Here is a 27365-nt window from a genome sequence, read left to right as displayed (position 1 = left end):
TAGAATTATTTGAATTGCATTTTCAAATGATGCTTTCCTCCAGGTCATTAAAAGATAGGTAACTTGCTTTGAGTCATGTGAGAGGGAATCTCGAGACTTCGGTGTAGCTGGTGTTTAGCTTACTTCTTTTTAATGGACCCACCTGGCCCTCCGGTCGTGATTCTGAATTGGTTCAGCAGGTCTGGCCTCTAATTGAAAACAAGCCACTTTCATAAAGGTCAAGGTGAAAGATATTCAAGGCAGAGAGAACAGCAGTGCCGAGGCCCCGAGGCCTTTGAGTAAACTTGGTAAATAAATTTGAGGACTGGAGGGTAGGGGTGGGGGGCATGAGGTGGCAGCCTAGTGGATGAGGGGGAAGGAACATGACATGAGATCAGAAATGACTTTGGGATTCAGCATTATGAATGATTTCATTCTAAGGATGACAGAACAGCTCTGCCGTTCTAACAGGGGGTGCAATGATTCTGATTTTTGCCTTTAAGAGATTATTCTGGACGCTGTGTAGAGAATGGTCCCCAAGCAGTTAGGTAGTGGCTTTGTAGGGTAGAGATTTGAACTCGTGTGGTAGTGGTGGAAGAAAACCCACGGGCACTGATTCGGTTCCAACCCACAGCAACCCGAGACTGTAAATCTGTTGGGGAACCGCCGGCCCATCTTTCTGATGGGGCCGAGTGCCCGGACATGTGGTTTGCAGCCCCGTGCTTCACCCACCTCCAGGGCTCCGTATGGGTGAAGAAGAACAGTGAATATTAGGGATATTATTTCGAAGGTTGGGGTCAAGGAATTTAAGAATGGACTGATGCCTGCCTGTGGGGAGGGAAGAAAAAACAAGTAATCTGAACCACTAGGTGGACAACAGTGCCACTGACTCTGAGTGTGGGGTAGGGAAACCCCCCTCACACCCAAGCATTCTGTTTAAGGACTCTGCTCACGGCCATCGGGTCACTTTCTACTGGCAGTGACCCTAGAGGACTGAGTAGAACTGCCCCCTTGGGTTTCTGAGGCTGGCAGTCCTGACTGGAGCAGGCATCTCCTTCTTCCTCGGACTGCCTGGTGGGCTTGAACTGCTGACCGTGTTAGGCAGCCCTATGCCTAACCAGACTACACGAGAGTATTTCTTATCCTTCTCTACCTTAAAACCAAAGCGAGAAAAATAAGAGACTCCAAAGTGGATACCTCTTTCAGTGGCCCTCGGCCGGGTGCTAGGAGAGTTTTAGACACAACAATTCTGCCCTGAACCATTCCTTCTTCCGGGGCTCTTCTTACTCGGGAAACTCTGCAGATTGGTCCCTGTTCTCCAGGGGGTGGCCCGGCTGGTCTCTGACAACCGGTGGCACTGCTTCTTCCAGCATCAAGCAACGCGAGCCACAGCACGACACAATGAAGGACGAGCGGGCGTTGGGACTCGGATGAGAGTAAGCACTTCCCTAGAACCTTGGGGAAAATTCGGGGCAGTTTCTGATCAAATGAAACACAAACAGGCCTTATGACCAGGTGTTCTAATCCTACTTCATAGGAGAAATGGAAATGCCCGCAGTGAAGGCTCATAGTCATCATGAATCGTCCCAAACGGTAAATACTCCCAATGTCCATAAACAGGAGAAAGATCAACAAACGGGCATTTCCATACACGATTAGGGATACATGCAAATGCACGGATGAACAGAAGCATCACTGAGCCTCACGTCCTGGTGCAGAAGCACGTTTGGTGCAATTCCATTCATATGCAACTCCAGCCAAGCAAAGCTCAGCTGGGAGGGCAGAAGGACAGCGGCTGCCTGGCGCGCGCGGGGCGGTGGATCACTGCGCAGGGCACAGGGTCCCTTCTGGTGCGATGGAAAGGCTCTTTGGATGGAGGCGAGGGCAGAGATCTGTCAGGCCCTGCGGAACCGTGAGTCAAAAACCTGTGCACTTCATGGACCGACAATTAATTATACCTTAGTACTAACGTTTCACCTTGAAAAATTAGTAGGAAAAAACCCTTATTTCTTAGTGATCTCTCGGGGATTTTCCGGAGCCTGCTTATCTCTACACAATAGCTCTGCCCCTGGGGCCAGCACTTCAAACGTAAAACAGCAATTCTTTTTGAATTCACAAAATTTTCTGATGACATGCTTTTCATAATTTCCCCCTAAATTGATTAATAAGATGAAAGAAGAAAGAAGATTAATTATGCTCCACTTGTTGTGCATTAAAGGGTATAGAGAGAGTTACTCTAAAGAAGCTACCCGAGTCCAAGTCCTTGTTTAGTATTCAGCAGCCACCCAGGTGAACTGATGATCCCCGCCTTCCTCCAGAATCGTAGTTGAACTTCCTTTCACACACAGCCTCGTCCTCACTCCATGAACTGCCATCCTTGTCAAACACGGACACCGTGGCAGAGACGATAGCTTCCCCTCTTCTCCTTTTAAAACACATTGTTGATGTCAGGTGCCATCCTGCTGGCTCCGGCTCGTAGCGACCTGTGAAACACCGCCCGGTCCTGCGGCGGCTGGGTCACATTGTTTATTCACAGAAATAGAGATGACAGAGTCGTGCTCATTGGCACCTGAACAGAGGACCCTTTGGAAAAGCGGTTCGATGCCGTTAGAGGTTGGAAGGCTTTGTAGACAAAGACACCTTCTAGCAGGTGCGCTTTTAAGTAAGCGCGCATCCTGTAGGGGCGCGGGCATGCGAACACTCCTGTGTGGCCCTGACTGCCTCTTCATGAACGAGCGCCATCTGAAGTTCCGGCAGGCCTGTGCAAGTGGGGTGCCTCTCTCTCTGCCCCTTTCCTGGGGGCTGTGAGATGTTCTATGCACTGGGAGATCACAGAGCTGACCCTCTGCAACCAACGGTCACCAGTGAGTGCAAGCAAGGCATGATGACATCGCTGCGCAGCAAGGCAGGCTTTAGCGAGTACAGGGACCGCGAGGCTACTTTGGCAGGGCTCGTTGTGAAGAGCAGAGAGGCGGGAAATGATAGGAAAACGCTTAATTTACAGGAAAGTGTTTATTTGATAAATATAATTTCATAAGCTTTAAAAAAATCACTGAGACCTGTACAGTGAGTGTACTACATTTACTGGAAAGCAGAGACTGTTAAAGGCTTACACGAGACAGCCACAGTGTTTGCGGTCCAACATTTTAAAGTAAGTATTGCTACAATAGTTCCAGCTACTAATTCCTCATAAAAGTCTAACAATCACGATTGTTACACACATTACAGTCGACGATGAGAATTTTTTGTGTGTGTCGGCATGTCATTCAAGTCATCTCACACAAAACAACCCTACAAGAATGCTTTATTCTGATGAAAACAAAGGGCTCAATTCAAGACAGAAGTCAAAATGTTTATGAAGGGGGCTCAAAATGAATTAAAATGTGCTTTCGGTTTGGGGTGCTAATTTTATTATACTACCTGCTTATGTCACACTCCCAACTGATCCCTACAGGACAAACACAAGCAGAAGTGGCCGAGAGCTTTCCGGAGTGTCCAGGCACTCACTGTCATGGAGGTGATGCCAACTCCCAGTGCCCCAATCGGCCGGAGCAGACCTGCCCTGTGGGTCTCCCAGACGGCACGAACACCGAGCCTCATCGCGCATCTATCTGCGCAGTGGCTGGTGAGATGCAACTGCTCGCCTGGGGGCAGCAGGAGCCCAACACGGAGCCCACTGCACCACCTGGGCTCCGTTCAAAAGCGCCCCTCTGGGACGTCCACATCGTTCGGCAGCCCGACTCCTGACTCAGGAGAGGGCTCAGCTTATCAGGCAGGTCCAATTGCACAATCTCACGCCGCAGCAAGGGCCCAGCCCTGGATGAGGGCAGGTGTTTTCTCATGGGCAGGTCTGCCAGGGCCTGTGTCAGGTCGGGAAACCTCTCTATACAGCGGAACTGAAGGAGGAGGCCACTTAAGAGAATCCAGTCTATAAATTCTCCCCTTTTCCATCTCACGCCCAAAGCAAGCCTGGCTCGGCGAGGTTCTCCCAGGCCAGAGGAACTCCTGGGCCAGCCTTGCTGAGGCGGGCGCTGGGCCACTGACCGGCAGCAGCACAGAAGGCAGGTCTGGAGACTGACTCGGTGCCGGCCGCTATCTGTGAGCCCATGGCCTTCCAACGGGGCCAAGGCAAGGCGGCAGTGAAAACCGCCCTGACATCATTCATTAACTAGCGGGACCACATTTAGCACCTGCCTTTGGTCTTGGCAGATAAGAGTAAGTGAATTTTCGACATCATCCTTTCCAAAGAATTGCATAGTAAGATGCAAAGGGGAGCCTTTTCTGTGATTCCTGGTGACGCAGTCTTTGCTTCATAGCTGAACGTCAGCACTGGAAACCGGCTTAAAGCCCACAGAGGGTGGGGTGGGGGGAGGGCCCCTTTCCTATGAATATAGGGACTGGCAGCACTTCCTCTCGGGGACATGCGTCCGGGAAGGGACACACACCGAGGACAATCCACCACCCCCTTCATTGATTCCCAGTGTCTTCCTAAACCCAACACTGGGAAGCCTCTGTGGAGAAATGGCGACTGATGACAATGAGGACTGGGCTGTAATTTATGAGGTAACGACACCCTCGTGTCACTGAAGTGCTGTCCGCCTCGGCAAGCAATTGGCTTTCTTCCTTCCCTGCCAGCCGGCCTGCAGCAGCACGCGCCTGCCCGGCAAGCAGGAAGAGGGCAGCACAGACACACATGCCCGGCCCCCAGCAGAGAGGAATTTACTTTCAAGTGAGAATTCTGGCAGAACCCCAGTTTCCCATTTTCACACAATTTTAAATGCAATCACTATACTAAAAGCCGGGCACTAGTTTTAAAAACCAACACTCATTTCCAAATTTTAAACCAGCTTTACTTTTTATCAAAGCAAATGATGATGCTGAATTTACATGGTAAGTTTGGGATACAAATCTAGTCTTAGAAGTGCAAAGGCAATGAGTTAAATACAGTCACGTGGGCCTGATGAAACATTTTTAGCATTTTAATGTACTGGTGCTTACCCACACAAATTGAGCATTGTAGATTTTGTCATTTATATTTTACAGTCATGCCTGAAAATATACCTTCAAATGGGATGCTGGGTAGATTTTGCTTCCCCGTGGGAGCCTTCTGTAATTCAGATAACATATAATAACTTTCAAAGCATAAGATTTTCTACCTGCAATCCTGCATTCTCCAGCCTAGCTGTTGGAAAGGCGAGAGGAAGTCTAAATTGGCCATAGACAGAGACTCTTTTTATATCAATGTCATTACCCAGCTGTGCTTATATAATTAAGAGTATTTGCAATATTTAAATACTGTCCAAACTTGTTTATTGATATATTTGAACTTTACAACATTGTTATAAAGTATCACAAACAGAGCCTTCAGGATGGATAAAGAGGGAGAGGGAGAGGGGGGAAAAAAAGCAAACTTAAATATATGAACCAGATGAATGCATGCAAAAAAATTTCCAATAATGAACACATTAAATTAACATTATGCCAATGGCATCTAATTTACCCACTATAGGTTCTTCATAGGCTGCTATAAAAATATGATTAGGAAACATCAATTTGAAACTTGGTGAATGGACATGATTCCTGATTGATCCCTTAGATGGTGGGCAGGGTTGACCGCTCTATGGCTAACTTCACTGGCCGGGCTCCGGGGCTTCCCAGAGGAGTTGGAGCCGGTGTGCATTTCCTGCACATGCTGCGTCCACCTCCGTGAGGTACCAGCATGGTCTGGGGAACCGCGATTCCTCACTGTTCACACAGCTTTTCCAATGGAAAGCTTCAAATAGAACTCTAATAGAAAAATAGAGTTTTCAAGGCAAACTTTTCAGCATAATTTACAGAAGCAGATTTAAATAGAAGAGTCAATAGACAAACTAATGTTAAAAAATACACGCAGCTAGGAGTTCAGTACCTCCCTTTTGCTTCTTTGATATCAAAACACAGTGGCCTCAGCAACAGGCGGAGATGCCCTGAGGAGTCCCGAGGCCAGGGACGACGCAGCCGGGGACGGGCGGAACAGGCCTCCGCCGGGCACATCTCCACGTGTGCGGATTCAAATGCAGAACGGCACGGGGGTTCATGGCAATGCTTTCTGTGTGTCTGTCACTGCCACTTTGAGTGGGCCTGGACTACTCAAGAGCCGCCAGGAGGAACTTTGACAGCGCGAGTGTGGCCACTGGAGGGAACTCACACTGCATTTTAGGACAGGGGTTGAACTGGCTCCCACCAAGAGCTACTGCCCTTTAACAAGTAGACGAGTCCATTGTGGAGAGAGTCAAGATGCTCCTGTCGCTGGTACAGAAAGGGTCCGAAGCACTCCATGATCTAAAGCAACAATAAGAGAAAAGTTTGGCTCACCAGGACCTAGGTTTTGATTGAGAAAAAGTCGTTCTAAAACGTAGGACCAAAATGTCATTTCAGCTTTAAAATAGTCACGGAGTGATTCCTGTTAAAGGCTACAGTGAAGTTCTTCCTGCGCGCACTGAATGCCCATTCTATTTTATTTTACAAAAAATTGGGGAAAATAATGCTCTAGTCATTGTACAAAAATAGAAGCCAGAATTCAGACATGCGTCAGCATTAAAACAACTCTCGGAAGTAAAGCAGGAGACGCTCTGAATTTTCACAATTCCATTAAGGCAGAGGATGCACATGCTGTTTCCAGGACAAGCAACGAGGCTGCATTTTGGCGTTACAGAAACAGGATCATCTCACGGCCAAACGCTCAGGAACGAAAGCAGTGGCTTGCTCGCATCCCTGGCTCGCTCTCGTCTCGTCTAGCAATGTTGGCACCGTTTGCTCGAATGCAGCGATGGTTTGCTCAATAGGTACCAAAAGACCCCCTAGGTCGCTGGGCTTTTAGACACACGAGCCGCTACTGGCCTAGAAAAGCCCACTGCTGTGACAAGGCTCACGAGCAGGCATTACATAAAACTCTGCGGCTGTTTGAACCCAAGATAAAAAAATTAGCCTGCCATACTTAGGCAGACCAACCTAGTTCCAGGACAGTTAAGACCACCCAGGCAAAGGTGGCTTTTCTTTTGAGACTAAAAGTCCTTAAAAAAATACATTTTATGTAACCTTTGTTAGGCATCTATCTTTCCCTACACAAAGATGTTAGTGGAAGAGCCTGTGCTTACACAGTCCCATTCACCTTTGCTGACAAGGGCCTGTAGTCTCCCAGAGACTGGCAGCCTGCACATCTGTAGTTCAAGTGTAAACCAGTTACATGGCCATCTCGAAGTCTGACTCTAGGAGTTGTATCACGTTGGCACACAGGGTGGCAGACACGCAGCGATCACAGCAGTGGTTCCTGGCTCTCTCGAGCATTATCTCTGGCTCACCACTGTCTCTTTAGCACCCTAGGCCTGTGCCTGGCACAGCCCTCAACCTGCGTAGAATGGCTGGAGAAAGGAGGACATGGAAGTGTCTTACAGAGAAAGTACCTACAGCGGACAAAGTACACGCAGACACACACAACAAAGGTAGCACGTATCACTGCCTCAGCTATCGAGAATCAAGGGTCCACTCCCAAATCGCAAATACTTTATACTCGTTTTCCTCCTTTTTCAACCGCTGTTGACATAAAAGCTTCTCGTTAGGTAAAATTTGCGTTCATTTTTTCATCTTTACAAAGCACACCTGTGCATTCATGTTAAATATCATATTTGACAGATCATGAAACACCTGACCAAGTATTAACTGCTCATCTATCATCACGCGAGAGAGTCTGATGAGGACGCAGTCCCTGGTGGGAGGTACCCCAAGAAGTGCAGAGCCCGGTGCACAGCGTGTTGGGCTGTGTGTCCCACACCACGCCGCGGCCTTTGCAATAGGGCACACTCCTCTGACAGAACCTAGCAACCCACGGAGGGCGCTTCTCGTGGCTGGGTGGCGAATGTTTCACGGAGAGAGATCTGTGAGAGGAAAACACGAGTTGCCATTCTTAAAGGGCTGTGGTGACACGCTAATGCCACAAATAGCCAGGGGCTCCTACACCGGGCAGGGGCAGGGCGGACGCAGCTTTGCCCTCTCGCGTACATGCGACCTCAGAGAGAAATGCAGTATGAAGCTGCCAAAGGTAGTTTACGGAGAGAGTTACATGGAAAAGACAAACCCAAATCTCCGTCGATCCGAGCTTTCTAAGTTTAAAAATAATGTCAATGCATCTATGGCAAAATTTGAATAGCCCTTTGGAAAGCACCATGTAGTTTTGCATATTGTTATGATTTTATCAACTTGAAAAACTGTCAACACATCTCAAAAAGATTTTTTTTTAGAGTATTCAACAGAGGGAAAAAAAAGCCTGAAATGTTGGGCATAATTGGAAAGATATTTAAAGTCTGTCAAATATGATATTAATAATTAATTTATCAAGGAAAAAAATTAACCCCCGCCCCCCCCCCCCCCAAAAAAAAAGAGTATGGTCGAAGTTCAAGTGAAAACAAGTACAGATGGCAGCCACCTTCGAGAGAACACGTCCAGGTTCAGACATTCAGATCATGCAGCACAGACATGGCCGTGTGAAGAACATCACGGGCATATTACCGAAATCACTGACAGCAAGAAAACGAAGATATGGACACAGCAGAAATGTTGGCTCATTCGAAATTCTGGTTTTCTTTTTCTAACATGTATAGTGTCATTAAAGACAACTCTGTGTTGAGACAGAGCAATGTAAACTGCTGTAGAAGCTCCAGAATCGTGTCCTTGTCTGACTCCCGCTCCCAAGCTGCGCTCTCAGCAGCAGCAGAGTTAATGACATTCAGAGCCGAGTCCCTCAGGGCTTCCTCTGGGAAACTCATTGGCCGTGAAAAGGCACAGCTGCTTTCGCGTTTTGCATCACAAAGTACGTCAAAACAAGCGCCAACAGATCTAACTGCTCATGGCCATTCTAACGGATGGAATGGCATCCTTACAGAGTTAAACCGCAGAGCTATGGGTAGAGTTTGATCGCATGTTATTATGATAACCAAAGACATGATGTGAACCCAGAAATGCTACTTGCAATGTACTTGTCCCACACAGACATGGCCAGAGTAGAGTTTTAGGGTGAACTGACAAGTCGACCAGTAAAAGTTATCTGGATTTTATGATACATGAATGATAATCATGGTCATCATTTTAAAAAATACCAAACTATCCAAACATGAACAATTCCTTTATCAATAGGTAAGATTAGTGCCTCTTCCATCTTTCGTTCTCCGCTGCTGGAGCACTTCCCAGCCATTTTCACGTGGGAGAAGAGAGTGCTTGCCTGGCACACTGGGGACACTGGGAACCACACCTGCCCCTCAGTATCTGGCCACACACCCAGCGTGCTTGCCACCTGGATCTTGGGAACAAAGACCCCATAGAGTACACCAAGGTGTAGAACATGTTATCCTCTACGGGGACAAGTATGAGCAAATGAATCTATTTTTAAGTTTTAAATACATTTTCAATCACAGTCTACTTTTAAATGGTAATTTTGCTATGACCCCCCAAAACAAACACTGATAAATCTAATTCAAGAAGCAGGCTCAGGAGGAAGTAAAAACACTGAGGTGCTGTTGTACGTTATAAAGTTGTACGTAGACTCGTTAGCAAGCAGAGGGAACACAGAGACCACCACTCATCTCAGAGACCCCGCTGTGGAGAGAAAGGCGGGGGGAGAGGGGCAGCCTCAGCCCGCGACCAGGAGACACAGAAGAGGAGGAGAAAAGGAACACTTTCTGACTTCTTCAGGCTGAGGCCGTTGTCTTGAAAGGACAAAAATCAAACAGTAAAAGCAAAATCACAAAAGGCTTGCAAGCGAGGACCCAGTAGCACAGGTAGGATTCAGAGTTCTACGAAACGCGAGGGCGTGCCAAACACACGCTCCTGCTCACCGCGTGGCAGACAGGGTGGAAACACTGTGAAACAAAGATTCTTTCTGCTCATTAGACGGAAAGTCTCTTCAAAGGTGCCTTCTCTTCCTTTCCGAGCGAAGGAGCCCCCACCCAAAGCCAACCAGTGAAAGCTACTGTCACAGAATGCTAAGTAGGAGCCTGCTCCAGTGGGTACAACCAGCTGCTGGTTGGTTAGAGATCTAGAGCTTCAGGTTCATCCCGTCCAGGTTATGGGAGGCTCATCTGCAGCAAAGGCTGCTTAGAGAAATTTCACACCTGCTGATGTGGGCCGGACTGCAGCTTCCGATCACTCGGTCCAGCATTCTTCCAACAGATGCGCACGCTGTCTGTCCTTCTGAGAAACAGCACATGGAGTCCAAGCACTGGACACCTGAATTTGCCTCAGTAAGCTGGGGGGGAAAGTGGGAACAATTAGCACGCACCAATAGATTTGGACTCCCCAGCCCCCCTGCGCGCCAAAAAAAACCCCCCAAAAACAAAAGGCAACCACCACTTTGAAAGTAATATAGAGACATGTGATGTTTTTCTATAGTATGGAACTTAATGGAAGGCTTTAATAGAGCAATTATACAAAAATGCTTTGTATAATTACAAATGTACTGTGTCCTAAACCAGAGGTTGAATAAAAGCATTAAATAAAAATAAGTAGCTGGATAGTATTTAAATCTGCAAAACCTGAGACTCTGTATTTTTAATAAATTTAGGATGGGCAGAACTGATTTGCATCAACCACTCTTTAATGAGCTAAAATTTTTCCTGGAGTTTTTGTCTTGGTGAAATTGATCATTCAATTTTCAATTTAAAACGTCTAGCGGTTGAGAAGAGTGGAGTGGAAACCGTTTGAGACTTGGAAATAAGAACCAGGGAGGAGCAAATCCCGATCTCCCAACTAAGAGGCACATCACAGCGACCACAGCAGCACCGCACTGCGCACTCGGGTGTGCCCGCTGTGATTCTCTCAGAGAAAGGGCATTTACTTTAAATGGCGAAACAACCGTTTGGTGCCAGCCACGGCCACCATCCGGTCATCTTACTTTTAACAAATCAGCTGATGGTATAGACTTGAAATCTATGGGATATGGGTGCATTTAAAATGGAATTACTTTCTGAAAGTATATACATGTGAAACCAATTGCTGTGTCCGTGACTCGGTAGGGTAGTTTCATTCCATACTACTCGCAATTTGACTCGGGTTAAAATGGGAAATGAAGGCAGGTGGTGGCGGTCAGGACTGCATAGCTCAGTGAATCCCAACCCTGGTTTTCCCACTCAAGGTGTCGCGGAATTTCTCAAGAGTTGTTATTTTCAGCAAACTCTTATTTTGGCTCTTTCCTTTATGTATGTGTCGTACTTTGTAACAACTGTTTCACAGGCACAGAGGAAGGAGAACACTAAAAATTTAGTCTTTCCGTGGGCTGCAGTCCCACAAAGGTTGGGAATCACGGCATGCGGCATGGCGACAAAGGGCATTTGTGGAGATGCTCACAAGGACGGCAGAGACAGACGGGGCGGGGTGCTAGTTAATACCCTGGCGCGTCCACCCTCCGCAGCTGGTATGGTCCTGCTCAAGCCCGGCAGCACGCGGCAGAACTGCCCGGTGGTAGGCCCGGCTCAGGGCGCGCTGAGCACCGAGAAGCCGCAGCCCCTCACTTGTGCATCTGCTCCAGCAGCCTGGGGTTAGGGCGGGTGGGGTGCCCTTGCTTACAATGTTTTAGGAGGTGCTCACCGGCATGCAAGAAGGGCTCTGTGGTGAATGCAGCCTGAGGAACACCAGTCCCACGAAGCACTAAGTAGACCGAGGAAAGGACGGTCATTGGTGAGGACACCTGGTCATGCAGCCGGGCGCCAAGGGCAGGAGATGTCGGAACCAGGTTCCAGCACCAGAAGGGGGACTACTATTCAGAACTGATTTTAGCAGCGGTGTCCTCCTTGGGTGGGCTGGGTCTAGGTCTCTCACACACTCAGGGGATAAAGTATATAAATAAGGCCCTGCATAATCTGACCGCAGGCCACCTTTTCTGTTCTACCCCCAAAGCTCCTGTGCAGTCTGTCTCCACAGGCTGTTGGCCCAAGTCAAGGACCATCACCAATATGGGCCAGCTTACAGCCTTGTTCCCACGAATCCATCCTCATGTTCGTGACCACTAATGCAGTTCTCCTCTCTGGACTGATTTCACTGCTGGCTAGTGTCACTTAACTGCGCTTAAATTCAACCCAACTTAATAGTTATTGAGCAAGGCACTGTGCTGGTTCTTATGAGAGACAGCACTCCTACCCTCAACCTAGAGGGGGAAGGGTAAAGAAAAGGTGCCAGTCATAAAGGCAGTGCGACTGATGGTGTGTTGGCTGTGGATGGGCCACGTAGTTATTCCTGATGAAGACCGACGGCCTCATGCCTATCTTCTTTATGGCATCAAGCAGTCTCTCGTGGCACAGGCAGCCTAACCCGCCGCCTTGAACAGAAGAGAGACGCGTCGAGAATCTCTGCAAGGCACCAGCTGGGGCTTGAGACTCGGGGGCTCTGATTCCAGGGCTCTTTACCAAGTTCCTGTGCTGCTGCCTCCTTGTAATGACGCCAGCAGAGGAGGGAAGGAAAGGGGGGCGGGGGAGCATGAAAGACTTGATGAAAAAGATGGCACTTGACACATCTTGAAGGCCGAGTGGGCTTTCAGTAGCTGGAGGTGGGGAAGGAAGGGTGTTCCAGGCCGGGGGAAGAGAATGAGCAAACAGACGTGCGAGGGCCGAACAGCCTCGTGGATTTCCAGCACCAGCTCTGTCTCAGTGTGAGGGGACAGCAGTTACTACTGTCCTCCTGCACAGAGACCCCATGACCCAGATCAGCGCTGGTCTGATTCAGGAAAAGGCGAGCATTGCCGGCCTGTCAGCGGAAGACCTTGGATACTTTTATGGCAATTTCACAGACCACATGTCTAAGTGGTGGAATGCAATATTTTAAAAATAGGGGTCTATTTTGTATGTCTTTTAACTTTTGTTGTTCAAGTAGTTCATTTTTATTGTACTTCACACAAGTATTGGTCTATGATGGATTGGGAATTGAAAACAAGATAAGAAAACAACAAACTGGCCTCTAGCTCCCTTAGTTTGTGTCAGAATTAGAAACGACATCCTTCGCAGGTCATTTATATGAAACAAATGCCTAACGAAAAGAAAAATAAATAAAAGCCCCAACTGCCTTGGAAATGCTAATTAACTGTGTTTCTGGAAAGCTCTGGCTAGAAAACATGATCCTTAAGAACAAACAAACCACACCAACAACCTCGAACTACTACTGACTGCTAGACCGGAGCTCTGGTGTGGCGGGGAGCGGTCAAGGGCTCAGTGCCAACCACAAGGTCTGGGGCTCTAAGCTCCGGCAGCTCCTTGGAGGGAAGACTGGGCTAGCTGCCTTTGTACATTTCAACCCGGTGAGGGAGCGCTAGGAGTGCGAGGCTACCTGGCAGCAACCAGAAGCAACTTTATTTATCCAAGTTTGAAAGAACTGAAAAGTTTCCTCACTCTGTTACAACACCTGTGTCCCAGAAGAAACCACATCATCTAGAGCTAGAAGCAAACCGACAGCTAATCGACATGACCGTGGAGGGCTCATAAAACCTCATCTTCCTGACACTTGCCTCCTGAAATAAGTTCTGGCCACGCTCCTTATTTGTGACTATTATCATGTGCACAAGAGTCAACGTTTACAAGTGTCCCCTGTTGTGCCTACAGAAAGTCTCTTTATGAAAACCGCCTTGCATGTCTGCCAGGCTTTGGGCATTTCTATAGCACAGGAAACAATGCTCTGCATTTAGAAAAATTTCACACTAATAACCATTAGGTCTTTTGCCCTCAAAATGGCTTTATTTTTTGGATGATCAAAGTGAGCACCTTGCATTGCCTCCAGGCGTGTGGAAAAAGACCCGACAGCAGAGTGAAGGGGGCTCTGGCAGTTGGGATGGGAGGAAGGTGAGGCGCTCTACTGCCGTAGAGAGTGACAGTCTCAGACACTCACAGGGCAGTTCTACCCTGTCCTCTAGGGTCACTGTGAATTGGGCATTGACTCGATGGCACTGGGTTTGGTTTGGTTTTTCTTTCTTTCTTTTTGCAATCATTTTATTGGGATATCTTACAGATATTGTAACAATCCATAACTCCTTTAGCTCGAGTGTAATTGTACAATTGCTGCCACCATCGGGTTCTAAACCTTCTGTTCCTGAACTCTTGGATCTCAGCTCCCCTCTATCCTGGTTTTTCCTTCTGATGTGAAATCAAAGTCACCACACATTACTGACTTCTAATTGGGTCAGAATAATAACCCCTGAAACAAGTCATCACTCCATCTCCTTAGTCAGAATCGCACTGGGCAGCTGGGTGATGGTATTTGAAGAAGCGCCATTTCTGAAGCTCATACTGATTTCTCGAGCCTTCCTTCCCCTTCCCTTCTCCCAAGTAAAATTAGAGCCATTTTAAAAGGCAACTAAAATACAAGCAAAATATCTCTCTACTGCTCTACGGGTCTCTAGAGATGGGGCTACTTCCGTATGGGTTGGCCAATTTAACTATGACAATGAGCATGAAATAAGGATTGTAAAAAAAATTAAGAAAATAAAAAAGAATTGTAAGCTCTTAGGTAGGCCCATTCCCATCATTTGAATTAGTCCTAGTTATAAAAAAGACTGCGGGCCTTATTTGGTAGCTCCCTATGCTAAGGGTTAAGTGAGGCAGTGGGGCAAGCATCTGTGGTGGAGGGAGAGCAAGGTGGCTGCAGTTGGCTGCTGACAACGTTGCTGCTGGAGGCAGGATGCAGGTCTGGGGCTTCAGCTGCTCAACCCAGGACGGGAAAGGCCCCACCCTCCAGGGCTGGGCACGGCTAGAAAGAGGGTGGCAAGAGCAAGGCCCCCAAAGTCAGAGACAAAAAAGGGACAGTTGAACAGACCCCTCAGCAGCCACTGTTGGAGACAACTAGGGCAGAGTTCCTAAACCTGCACAGCATCAGCGAGGCTGCCCAACTGTCATTAGGCTCAACGACCACATCAAAACGACGAAGGGTTACTGCGTAGCCCGATTATTATTTCTTTAAACTGAGGAGGTCTGTGGCCCTCTAGGAAGTCCTCAGCTGCTAACTGAAAGGCCTCTTCCCCTGTGAAGATTACAGCCTAGAAAACGTGATGGGCAGTTTGACTCTGAGCTGAAGGAGCCTCCTGGGCACCCAACAACTTAAAAAACAAAGTTTATAAAAAAATTTTTTATCTCAAAATACGTGCCAAGAAGCAGAAGGACATGAAAAAAGTTAAAATACATTTAATTCAATGAACTGAAATTCAGTGATAAAACAAAATATTACAGAGGAGGGTACTATCCGTGGGCAGTTTTACTAAAACCCTATTTTATGGTTTGAGGACATCTTGATCCCATGAGGAGGGGTCAAATGTCACAGGGCAGAAGGAAGAAAGCTCAAGTGGCCTCCTCTTACAGGAGCCCCTCAGCAAGGCCACGGTACTGCACAGGAGCACCCTAAGAAGCCAGTTCTCCACGGCCTTTATGGTTTTGTGGACGTATTACGGCAAACGAGCCACATCTTGTTCAATGCCCACTTGAGCCGGGGCCTTTTTATCCTGGAGGACGTAACTTCTTAACTCGAGTCCCGTGTGTGGACTCTCCAGGGCATGGAATACATCCTGGCCAGCTCTCCACTTATCGAGTTCACTCTCTATGTGACCTTTACTCGCTATAGATTCAGAACATAAGAACAACCAGACATAAAAAAAAGTAGAATCTTTATGTATCTAAGCAAAATACAAGGTAAATGTGTGGTAAAGATAGTGAGATGAAACACCCCAAAACAAAAGAAAAATTTAGAACTCATTTGTATTATTTTTCATTAATAATAGCAACTGGGTGTTGACCAATTTATCTTCAGTATTTTCCATTTAGGGTAATTCACTAAAGGAATTTAATTAAAAATTTTATCTTACAGAATAGAATAACTCATATTCTTCAATTATTAGGCTTGTTCTATGGTCTGATCACACACACACACACACACACACACACACACACACAGAGTCAATTTTAGCTCACAGCAACCCAATCAAACTCCCTGCCGTTGAGTCTATGCCAACTCACCATGACCCCGAGAGGGCAGGGTAGAACTGCCCCGTGGGTTTCTTAGATGGTTATCTTTTTAAAAAAACATTTTATTAGGGTGATGGTTAACTCTTTATGGGAGTAAAAAGCCTCCTCTTTCTCCTGTGGGCAGCTGGTGGTTTCCAACTGTTGACCTTGAGGTTAGCAGCCCATCATGAAACCACCACACCACCCTAGGGCATTTAAATGATGTGAGATCTTTAGTTCATTTTATTTTAATTTTTCATCACTTATAAGGGTTTATTCCAGATGAGACAATAGCATCTTTGTGACCATTACAACCCACAAAGTGCTAACGAGCTCCAGTATAATAGTGGTGGGAATGTTTATCCTCCACAATTCCCACCGACCAAACCCAGACTTCAGGTTGATTCCGTAAGGGGAGTCAATCGAGCACTCACAATTCGGCCTCCTTAGTAACCAAGGCACACGAACAGCAGGAATGGAGGAGGGTTGGGTGCTGACTAGCAGGCAACAAGCTCGTTCTGTACCCACTCTAAGCGCTCGGTCGACCAGAGGGACATTTCGAGAAGGAATTCAGTGACTAGATACACTGAGAAGAAGTGAGGCTGAAGGATGCTTGGTACAACTTTAAGGACGAAAACCTGCTTTAAGAACTCATAGAAATGGTGTGAAGTGGCATCTTCAGAAGGAGAGATGAAAAGGAAAACCCATTTCCTAAATGTGAGACTACAGACTGTGAGGAGACTTTTTTGGAATCTGAAAAGAAACACAGTTCATCACGCCAGCTCCAGAGTTAGATTAAGGTTCATTAGATTAACTTCCAGAGGAAGATGAAGAAACACGCAGGGATGGGATGTACGGCAAACGTAAAGCTCACAGAAAAGGCAAACAGCTGAATCGGAGCGACACATGGGACACGGTGATGCGATTAGTGAAGCAGAAACGAATGTCAGGTCAGTTCTCCCCAGCATGCTCCAGCCCGGGAACTTAGTGGATGGTCCCGGGCAGGTCCAGCGCAGTACTACCTAGTGCACGTGAGAATTGTCCTGCTGGCTGCAAGTCTCAGCTAGCAGCTGCCTACTGTCCTCCCCTCTGTGCTGGCTTTCAGCAAATTCACATGCTGAGCTGACTGAACCCTTATCTTCTTCCATCTGGAAGGACAGAAAAAGCAACAAGTCTCGTATTACAGACGCACACTCTCACCATTTGAGGGATTGAATCAAACAGCAGGTTGGCTTCCACACTCTGTGAGGCACAGAGGGATGTTCACACAACAGCACAAGCACTGTCACAAGAACAGAGCCCACAGCACTTCTTAAGGGGAACACCACACAGCACACACAAAAAAGTCATGATTTTGCAGTGCACAAAGCTGCGAGTGAGCACACATGTGGCGGAGCTGAGAACCAAGCTTCCCTCAACAAAACTCACCTTCTCCTGTTACGCCACTATGCTGCCACTCAGCCTCAAACTGCCAGTATGTCTGACCTCTCACCTCCTGCCCCTCCTTAGGGGGCCCTCCCTACCTTAGCAGGTCACATCATCTTATATACTGGGGTGAAGAGCTTGACTTGATTGTTTTGGTTAAAAAACTACACCTATACTCCTAAAATCCTTTGGAATATTTTACAATCAAACAGTGTTTATTCTTTCTAGTCACATTTTTGCAAGTGATCTTCTAGGGATGTTTAAAAAGGTGTCCACGGTTACCTGTATCTTTACCTTCCTCAAACTATGAGAAAACGTCACCACTGACTTCAAAAGAAACATTGCTTCATCTCTGTCTTTCCCCAGTCTTAGGACTTACCAATCATGAATTCTGGGGAAAGAACGCAATGCTAAATTTCTTAAATCTACTCCTAAAAAAGAAGTAGAATTAAAGAACTAAGTAAAATCAGAGAAACTAGGCAGAGTTCCTTAGTTTCATGAGCAAAGTAATTTTAGTTGTGTTGCATAAATATGTTTTTGACTTGATTTAAGCCAGGGGGTATGACAAGAGCTTAGTAGCATGCCTGTAATCCAGGAAGGGGGACACTTCAATGAGCTTTTATTCAGGGGAAACGACAAAGGGTTTTGTATTAATGTTTCAGAAGCACTAACCTGACGACAGATTTGAAAGCTCTCAAAGATACCATTTTCTTCTCTGACACAACAGTAAAGTGTTAAAACTACCAGTGATCACATGCCAGAGTGCTGTTTCATGCCACTTAGACACAAGAGGTGGTCAGCGCCCGTGAGGCTGCAGCGGCACACAGATGTGTGTGGGCACCTGGCCAAGCAGCAGTGAGCTAATGTCAACCCAGGGGCCACTGCTCAGTTGAGCAGCGCTGGTTTCTGCCTGCCTTTCATAGGGTGCATCCACCACTGCTTCTTTTTCTGCTTTTCCTTGTTGGCACTGGTAAACCACAGACCGCGGTATGTCGAATGATTACACTCTATAGGTGAAGCGCCTGGGGCTGCACGAGGTGAACTGGTTCGGCGAGGAGAGGGGAGAGCAGGGTCAAAGGTGGCCCCAGCATTCGGGCCTCCTGCCCCACCAGGGTGCTTTCCTCTCGGCACCCCTGCACTGGATGAAGACCGGCTTACAGCCTGGCTGGCCTGCGTGCCCAGTACGTGCTCTCACGGTGCTCCTCCACAGGTGAATGCTAAGCTCCCTTTTCTTTACAGTAGGATGGAGCCTAGCATCTCTCTGATTTATGATCTTCTTTCCCTATCCTCTTTCAGTCTGGTGTCGCACGATATAAGTCGAGGTGTACAAAAATATTTCAGGAAAATGAGATACTGTTCTTCTCGATGTAAAAGTTATCTTCACTCAACAAAAGACCTTATCAGAGTGGTGTTTTACGTAGTACGCCCCCCCTACTGCCTTCGAGTTCAATGATTAGATGTCAAAATACGGGATTGGTAACCACTGCTTTCAGAAAGTTATCTAACTATACACTGTGATACACAGATTTGGCTCTACCCAAGATGAAGGTAAACCTTCAAGTTTATTGTGACTGTTCATCTCCTGTTACATGAAATCAAGTTGACTACAAGTTAAAGATCCCTTTGTATACTCATTAGTAAGTATTAGACCTTTGTAATTCACTGTAGAATGTACTAAAAAAAAAACCAATAATGATAAACACAGTTTTAAAAGTTTGGTAAAACTTACAAACATCTTAAAATGATGAGTAGTACTTTGTCAAAGCCATTAATTTCACCAAGTGAATGGAGACAAATTAGAAACCTCAGATTGAAGAAGTAAGTTTAAAAATGTATATAATCGCTAAGAGTCCACGAGCCACCAAACGAGCAAGAAATGGAAAAGTGTCAAAATAAAAACAAAAAATTGGGGGATTACATTATGTTTTCCTTCCAGACCACACTAGAATTAATCTTTATACGCTTTGGCATCTTAATAGCAAAAGTTGTAGAACCTAAGCTTTCATGTGTGTGTGTGTGTGTAAGTGAACAATGACAGAATAGATCTGTCTGTGGAGATCAAAGTATCTATAAGACATACAAAATATATTGTTCAATTTATAGATGCACTAAACAGTAGCATGGAAATGAAAAGCTTCAGCAGCCATAACAGCCACAAACACAAATACGCACATATATTTATAACAAAGACTGAAGCAAGATTACAAGATGGGCAACTTTCACTTCCAAGTAACTATAACTTAAAACATTAAATTTTAGGATGAATTATGATACTTTTGGCTATTCAACATGCAAAAGCATTCTTAAATACCAGTAATATGACAAGCAGAAGCATTAGAATTATGATAGAAAAGGTAGTTAAGATATAAAAATATATATATATATATAACAAGGTACAGATCTCTGTCCTGTTATCATTACTGAATTTTTATCTGAATTTCCTTCTCAAAGAAGAAAGAGAAACAGTCTTTTTTAAAGCTTTTAACAATGTGTAAGTAAAGGTCAGATTAGTCAGGGACAGAGCTATGCTGGTAGAAATGTCCCACTGTTTGTTCATGCCTCTGCCCATCTTTCCGCATGTGTACTTGACCTTCAGCATGCAGAGGAGGTCCTGCTCCTCCTACTCTACCTAAGTCTGCTCAGCTGGCTCCTGGCCCTCGACAATGGCTGCAGTGCGATCAACTCGTCACTTAAAGCGACTGTGTTGGAGTACATCTATAAGTGGACAGAAAAAGGATGGGACACACAACAAGTCAGTGAGCTGGATTCATTACCTAGGAGACAGACACAGGACAAGCTCTGTAAAGACATCTGTTCCTATAACAGTCAGAAGTATACACGGTACACATGCATGACTGACATCTGTAGAGCTGGTGGCTTTGCCATCGAAAGCATTTACTTATTCTTCACTCGCAATACCACATGGTTATTCTGGCGAAAAACAAAGCTCAGAATACGTGCTGATATGATTTTACTTGCTAGTTTTTGGTAAACAGGGAAGGAGCCGACCACCTTCTATTTACCATTTGGAATCAGAGGCGATGGCACAATGCTGAGTTAATGACTCCTGCCGGCAGCACAGAAGTTGTGTGGCACAGGGAGCTGGCTGACCCTACTCTGCCGCAGGGAAAACAGCACAGCAAGCTGGAAGATCCCTGAGGGGAGAGCTCCTTCTGGGAGTATGGCTCTACAAGATCTAGTCAAGTAATTTAAAAATTAATCTAGGGAGGCAATAAGGAAAATTAAATAGGCTTTCACACAAACAAATAAAAGGATTGAGTTATTACACCGTTCGTATTAAGTCAATTTTAAGCTATGGCAGAACCAAAGTATCTAAAAAGCACTTTTAATGTGTTTCTTGACTCAGGGTCCACCTGAAGCCCCCAAGTAATTTCTATGTAATTCTTTAAAAGGAGACTACAGAAAAGACATCAAAAGACACCATTTTTCATATCATCAAGAAATCTCATCAAACATACTATGTATTTGTAAATGCCTAATGTAGAGTTTCTACATATATGCAAATAAAGCTGATCAATTACTTTTATAAAGAATTATTTTTTTAAGTGATGCGACTCATATTTTGGTGAACTATAACTTTACATAGGCCAAGAGGGCTGGCAAGGATGCCAGAAAACATATGACAGACATCGCACTAAGAATAGTACTCTCTTATACACAAGCCTGGTAGACATAGTGTGTGTGTCTCAGATGATGAACATTTGCATGCATGTTTGCTGCACAGGCAGAGAGGGCAGGCAGTCCCTGGGCTACGAATGTCCGACTGTAAGACAACTGCTCTTGTGCTTTATGGCAGGGCTGTGAGTTGGTTCGGCCTTGGTTGCTGAAGGAATCCAGGGAAAGAATGGGTGAGCTGTCATAGTGCCTGGCATGGGAAAAATCATGGGTCCAAGTCCTAGAATGGGCCCTTTCTGGGGCCTGGGCCTGAGGTTAGATTGCTGGCAGGCACTTATCACCAAGTGAGCTGCTGCCATCTTTGAGCAGATACCACCATCTTTGAAACCCCGTTTTACTGCCAGGCCAACCTGCCCTTTGCAATGCTTGAGTGAACTCCTAAAGCTCAAAATCAAACCCACTGCCATCGAATCGATTTTGATTCAGTAGTGACAGAGTGGAACTTATCCCTAGGGTTTTCACGACTGTACATCTTAGGGGAGCTGATTCTTCCCAAGGAGTGGCTGGTGGGTTTGAACTGCTGACCTTGAGGTTAGCAGCCCAACGTTTAACCCAAAGTGCCACCAAGGGTCTTTGATCCAATCCCCGACTTGCAACAAATTCTCATCACAATCACCTTCACTTGCTGCATATGTAGCTCTGGAACCACTGAAAAGGCTTCGAGCCATAACTCGTCGTAAACAAGGGTAAAGGAGAACAATATGCACCTGTCCCGACACACCTACAAATCCTTAAAGGGTCTTTAAGATTCCTAACCGTTTAGGAAGGGCTCCCTATGGTAACCTGGGTCATGCAACATTCCCAACCTGCCTGGAGGTCCTTATCACAGAGCCACATGGAAGCCGCACCGTCCTCACAACCATTGCTTTTAGGGAGGGACGACAATGGGTAAGCCCTGGGCTAGGTGCTTCATATCTGCTCTCTCGAGCAATCCTGTACACTAGGAGTTATTAGTCTGACTGTCTCGAGGAGGAAACTGGGGTAGCGAGAAATTACTTCATCAAGAACCACCTTGTAATAGTAAAAACTGCTCGAGTTCAAATTTTTCAGGTTTCAGAGACCTATGCTGCCTACTAAAGGGGTCAAGGAAGCAGGTTTACTGTAATTAATTTAGGAAAGCAAATGCATGCTACAGAAACAATGAATAGGATCGACCGATAGGAAAACTGCTGCACTAGTCGAGAGGCCTAACGTAGACTAAAAATCACGAGTAATTATTTTATTAGCTTGATGAACATAAAACAAAGTCCAAAATGGAAACCAAATTTACTTGGCATGTAGCACACATTTTGTTGAAAAAAATTCAATCTAGGCAGAACTATGTGGTTAATAAACTCAAACTTTTATCAGGTGTAAGAGCTGAGCAGCATATATTCTTGAGAGTACTTATCCATTGCCTTGGTACAGTTAATACAACAGGTTGAGATATGAGCTCCGCCTCCTAGCTCATGTAAAGTAAAACATCTAAGAAAGGTATATCAACTAAATAGACAGCATTTCTTGAGTAGCTATTATGAGTAGCTATTTGAACATTCTTTTATTAAATTCTCATTATAAAGGTAATGAAGACATTTTTAACACATTTTTACCAAGAAGAGACACAGAGTTAAAGAGCCAACATTTTAGAGATTTGTAAGTCTCCAAAGACCAAATATGAGGGGTCTTTAAAAGTTCATGGGAAAATTCCATTACCTATTAATTCCATTTTTCCATGAACTTTTGGAAGCCCCGCATACTATCGAAAACTGCTGTGGTTATGCTTATTAATAAACAGTGAAAGAAGAGGTTTCCTAAAATGAAAGATTATACTGTTCTGTTGAAAACAGTGTCAATTCGAAAAACTTACTCAAACGCTAATGTTTCTAAAGTCATGGACACACAACACGACTATATGTGTCTGATAGAGAGCTGTAATAAAATAAACTGAAATATACTTGGCATTAATATCTGGACATAATTTGGTAGTTTAGTATTTTAAAAGCTAGTGTTTTATTAACAAGAAAATATATACTTTGAAAACTAATTTTTCAGCAGTCATAAAGTTATCAGAAACAATGCAGAAGCAGTTTGAACGATCATATTTAACAATGTTTACATGGTAAATGCTACTTGACATAGAAGTGGATAATTCTCTATTTACTCACATAGGCAGATGATGACAGTTACTGTTCAAGGCGCCCAGTTTTAACAGGCACTGTATGGAGAGAGTGCTTACCTGTGCCTTTTCAGTACTTGTAGGACAGAGCTGCCGGTCAAATACTTTCTTTACGATGTCAACAAACAGACACGTAACCACCATGAGTATTATGGCAAACCAAGCAGAGCCACTTGACAGGAGCTGAATAAACACAAAGTACATATTCTGGGACCCCAAGAATGGCCTGCAAAGAGAAATGAGCAAGTCACCTAAGAGGAAGATGGAAGGCTTAAACAAATACCTCACGTAAACCCTGAACCCACTGTATCTGAAACGTATAGTTATGAGACTACCCGATGAAAATGACCAACATTTGAAACTGATGTAATGTGAATAACCAAATAACCTATAAAACCATACGCATTTGCTTAAAATACCTGATTTAATTATACTTTTGATGATAACTATTATCCTTACGATGAAAGTAGTTGATTATTCTCTATTAGTTGTAGGATGTCAGTAGGAATGTGATGTTATCTCATCACAGTAATATAGTAATAAAAACTTAAGAGACTGTGGAAAGCAAAAAAACAAACAAGCAATGCAACAAGCTATTTTCTGCTGAGCAACTCAAAGACCGATGACCGAAGTCTTAGGCTGAAAGGTCAACTCGGAGGCTCTTCTCAAAAAATTACTAAGTAGTAATTAATGTGAAAATACTTTTTTTTGGGGGGGGGAAGAGTAATGCTTTTATATGTAACTTTAAAAAATAATATGGGAAAATACAGAAACAAATGGAGAAATAAAGAAGATTCAAATGAAATGAAACAAAGGTGTTTTTTTATGATCCTAAATGTAAGTTAATGTGTAGACAATCAAAGTTTTTCCTCTCTCACTAGTTTCAAGTTTTCTGCTTTATAAAAAGAATAAATGTACAGCAACCAAATGTGATAGGAATTCTACAACAGAGACTTTTACATGTGCACTCCCTACTAAAGGAATGCATCCATTAACAGAGTAGAGCACACAAAGGGCAAAGACAGCCAAACTTCTTAGCCACAGGTGTAAAAAAATTCCGTTTAAAAGAACTTTTGTTTTTCCATTAAATGTTTATTTGAAATCAAATGACTTTGTATCTAAAGTTCAATAATCTATAAAACAGAAATTATGTATATATCACATATACTCAAGTATAAGCTGACTCGAATGTCTGCCGAGGCACCTAATTTTACCACAAAAACTGCATCCAAAAATGTGCTGAAACGATGAAACATACAACTTTCCTCTAGTTCCTAAATGCTTCCTCCCCTCCACCCTCTACCCCCATGATCCCAATTCTACCTTACAAATCTGGCTAGACCAGAGGATGTACACTGGTACAGCTACGAACTGGAAACACAGGGAATCCAGGACAGATAAACCCTTCAGGACCAGTGGTGAGAGTGGCGATACCAGGAGAGTGGAGGGGAGGGTAGGTTGGATAGGGAGAACCGATTACAAGGATCTACATGTGACCTCCTCTCCCTGGGGGACGGACAACAGAAAAGTGGGTGAAGGGAGACGTCGGACAGGACAAGATATGACAAAATAATAATTTATAAATTATCAAGGGCTCATGAGGGAGGGGGGAGCGGGCAGGGAGATGTAAAATGAGGACCTGATGCAAGTGGAGAGCAAATGTTTTGAGAATAATGAGAGCAATGAATATACAAATGTGCTTTACACAATTGATATATATATATGGATTGTGATAAGAGTTGTATGAGCCCCTAATAAAAAGATTTTTTAAAATGTGCTAAAAAACCTCGGCTTATACTCAAGTATAAATGGTATATATACATATATATAAATAAAAAGAAAACTTCTTAGCCATACCATACACCTTGAGGGAATGAGTCACTGGGCCTGGGAGCTCAGGACTATTAATTCCAGTGGACATCAATGTCAACTGGAATAAAATAGTATACAAAGACATTGTTCTAGATGCTACTTTGATCATCTGAAAAGCTTGTGAGCAGTCAGCTATGGAGCAACTACTGGTGTCTTCTTGTGTGAAGAACAGAAAAGTGAAGAATCAAAGACATGGAGAAAAAATTACTCCTGTGGACTAATGGCTTCCATGAGACCCAAAGAACTAGATGGTGCTGGATCACCACTGCTGACAGCTCTGAAGATCATCTCAGAAGGTCCTGGATCGAGTGGGAGGTAAACGTGGTACAAAATTCAACATCCTAAAAAAAGGACCAGGCTTATTGGTTGGAGAGAGACTGATGGAACCCCTAAGTCTAGAGTCCTTAGTCACCCTTCAGATCTGAAGGTGAACTCAGCCCCGTGGGTCAACTTTCTGGCAAACAATCAGCAGGCTATAAGGGGAACAAAAGCAGCAGGGAGCACAGCTCCTTGGAATAATAAACGGTTGGAGATCAAAAGGACAAAGCTCAGAATGTGGGAAAGGTGATGTCACATTGCAGGGATTGTAATCAAGGACTTGAAACAAAATGTGTATGTATTCTTGAATGGCAAAATGATTTGCTCTGTAAACTTTCACCCAATTCATAATAAAAATCTTTTTTAAATCTTAGGAGAGTCAATAATTTATAATTTATCAAGGGAGCTGTGCATGACTCAATGAATAAAGATGAATCAATTTTCCCAACAAACCCCTTGATAGTCTTGTGTACTGCAAGAAAATCTATCAAGATTATCCTTTTGGAGTCCCCCCAAACCAGTCCCCAGAATCTTCTGAGCTACCATTCAGCCTTTCATGTGACCACTTCTTGTGGGCACGCTCGTGGGACCACCTCTGCAGCCACCACCGACCACAGAGGCACGCTGAACTGTGCTCTGTTTGGCATGAACCTATGTATGCATGAACTGGAACCTCAGTAGCAATGGTTTATTTACCCATGTATTTATTACAATTGAAACAATAGAATTAAAATACAGTAGTCACTCACCAGAAAATCCCTCCATAAAACAAGGAAAACACAAAATAAAATATGATTGACCCCCAGGTCACAAGATGATTGACCCAGGTCCAGAAATGAGTTTCTAAAGCCATCTGAAAGGGAAAGAGGAAGCCATTGTTAGAACTACAGCAGGGCCCCTTGGTTGAGTGCCGCAGCAGAGCTCGGCAGGGGAGAAACATTAGTGAAAGGATCCTAGTATGAAATGGAATCATTTCAAGTTTATCACATTTTTCTTCTGGGAGGGAGAACATGGAAATTTCATGTGAGTATTCTCAACTCAATGGCCTGAAATAAATGGTGTTATCTCACATTATATGCAGACAAATGAACCTTAATTTGGCCAATATAATCAGACAAGGCTTTCTAAAAATAATGGACTTACCAAAGAATTTCTGACAAAAATGAAAATGCATTACTGAAATAGCAATCAGTAAAATTATTTTATTATTGGGAGAGGCCATAGCAGTGAAGAAGATTTCCTCAGTCACTCAGTGTGACTGGGTGCAGACTGTACATTATGATGGGAACAGAAAGCCTCATCTTCCTCCCACAGCAAGAATGGTGGGTTCAAACGACCCTCCATGTGGCTATCAGACCAGTCCTTAGCCCATCTTTCTCATTTCATTCAGTATCTTACCTTTACTGTAACTGTAATGACCATGACGGTGAAGACCAACGTGCCGAATGTCCAGTTTCCAAACATCTAAACAGACAGAATCTACAGTTATTCTATGATGTGTCCGTCTTGTATGTCAAAATTAAATCAGATACAAGGCAAAGGCACTTTCGTTTCTGTGCTAAGAATCACTTGCTTTATTTACGTCTGTTACATCAGACATATGACTCTTTAGAAGTGGAGTGTATAAAAAGAAATGTCATACCACATTATCATTGTGCACAAAGATGCCTGGGAGAATATCATCAGACTGGAAACCCAACGATGGGCTTGGAATTGTGTCACGCTTGCCATGTAAGCGCATGTTTGAATAACGTAATCCTTAGTGATTGCTTTCTTCTGTCCCACAGCAGCACCGACAGCAAACCCTAGCCCAGCAGAGCGGTGTTCTGAAGTCGGTGCGCAGGCGGAGAGCAGTCACCTGCCACTCTATTTCTGGACGTGGCATACGCAGAACAAGAAATTATACCCAGAACTAGTTTCTG

At 44.8% G+C, this 27365-nt stretch overlaps 1 protein-coding gene across 5 annotated transcripts in view; it reads right to left on the bottom strand.

Moving 5' to 3' along the window:
- Positions 1–5272: 5272 nt before the first annotated feature.
- ATP11B (ATPase phospholipid transporting 11B (putative)) overlaps positions 5273–27365 on the bottom strand; it is a 124740-nt gene continuing 102647 nt past the window's right edge. For 3 of the 5 annotated variants that reach the window (XM_075556092.1, XM_075556093.1, XM_075556096.1), the window contains 5 exons: positions 26842–26907; positions 26193–26296; positions 23314–23479; positions 10122–10255; positions 5273–6300 (listed from right to left, as the gene is read on the bottom strand). In XM_075556092.1, the coding sequence (XP_075412207.1) occupies positions 6219–6300; positions 10122–10255; positions 23314–23479; positions 26193–26296; positions 26842–26907 (552 nt within the window). In that variant the 3' untranslated portion in view covers positions 5273–6218. Of the gene's footprint in view, positions 6301–10121; positions 10256–16984; positions 17126–19918; positions 20118–23313; positions 23480–26192; positions 26297–26841; positions 26908–27365 lie in introns of those variants that run through there. The other 2 variants (XM_075556094.1, XM_075556095.1) reach the window with 2 other exon arrangements.

Source organism: Tenrec ecaudatus, chromosome 8 (genome assembly GCF_050624435.1).
Source record: "Tenrec ecaudatus isolate mTenEca1 chromosome 8, mTenEca1.hap1, whole genome shotgun sequence".
Classification (NCBI taxonomy): domain Eukaryota; kingdom Metazoa; phylum Chordata; class Mammalia; order Afrosoricida; family Tenrecidae; genus Tenrec; species Tenrec ecaudatus.
Note: the sequence above shows the minus strand (reverse complement) of the source record. Positions and strands in the feature narration are given on the sequence as shown.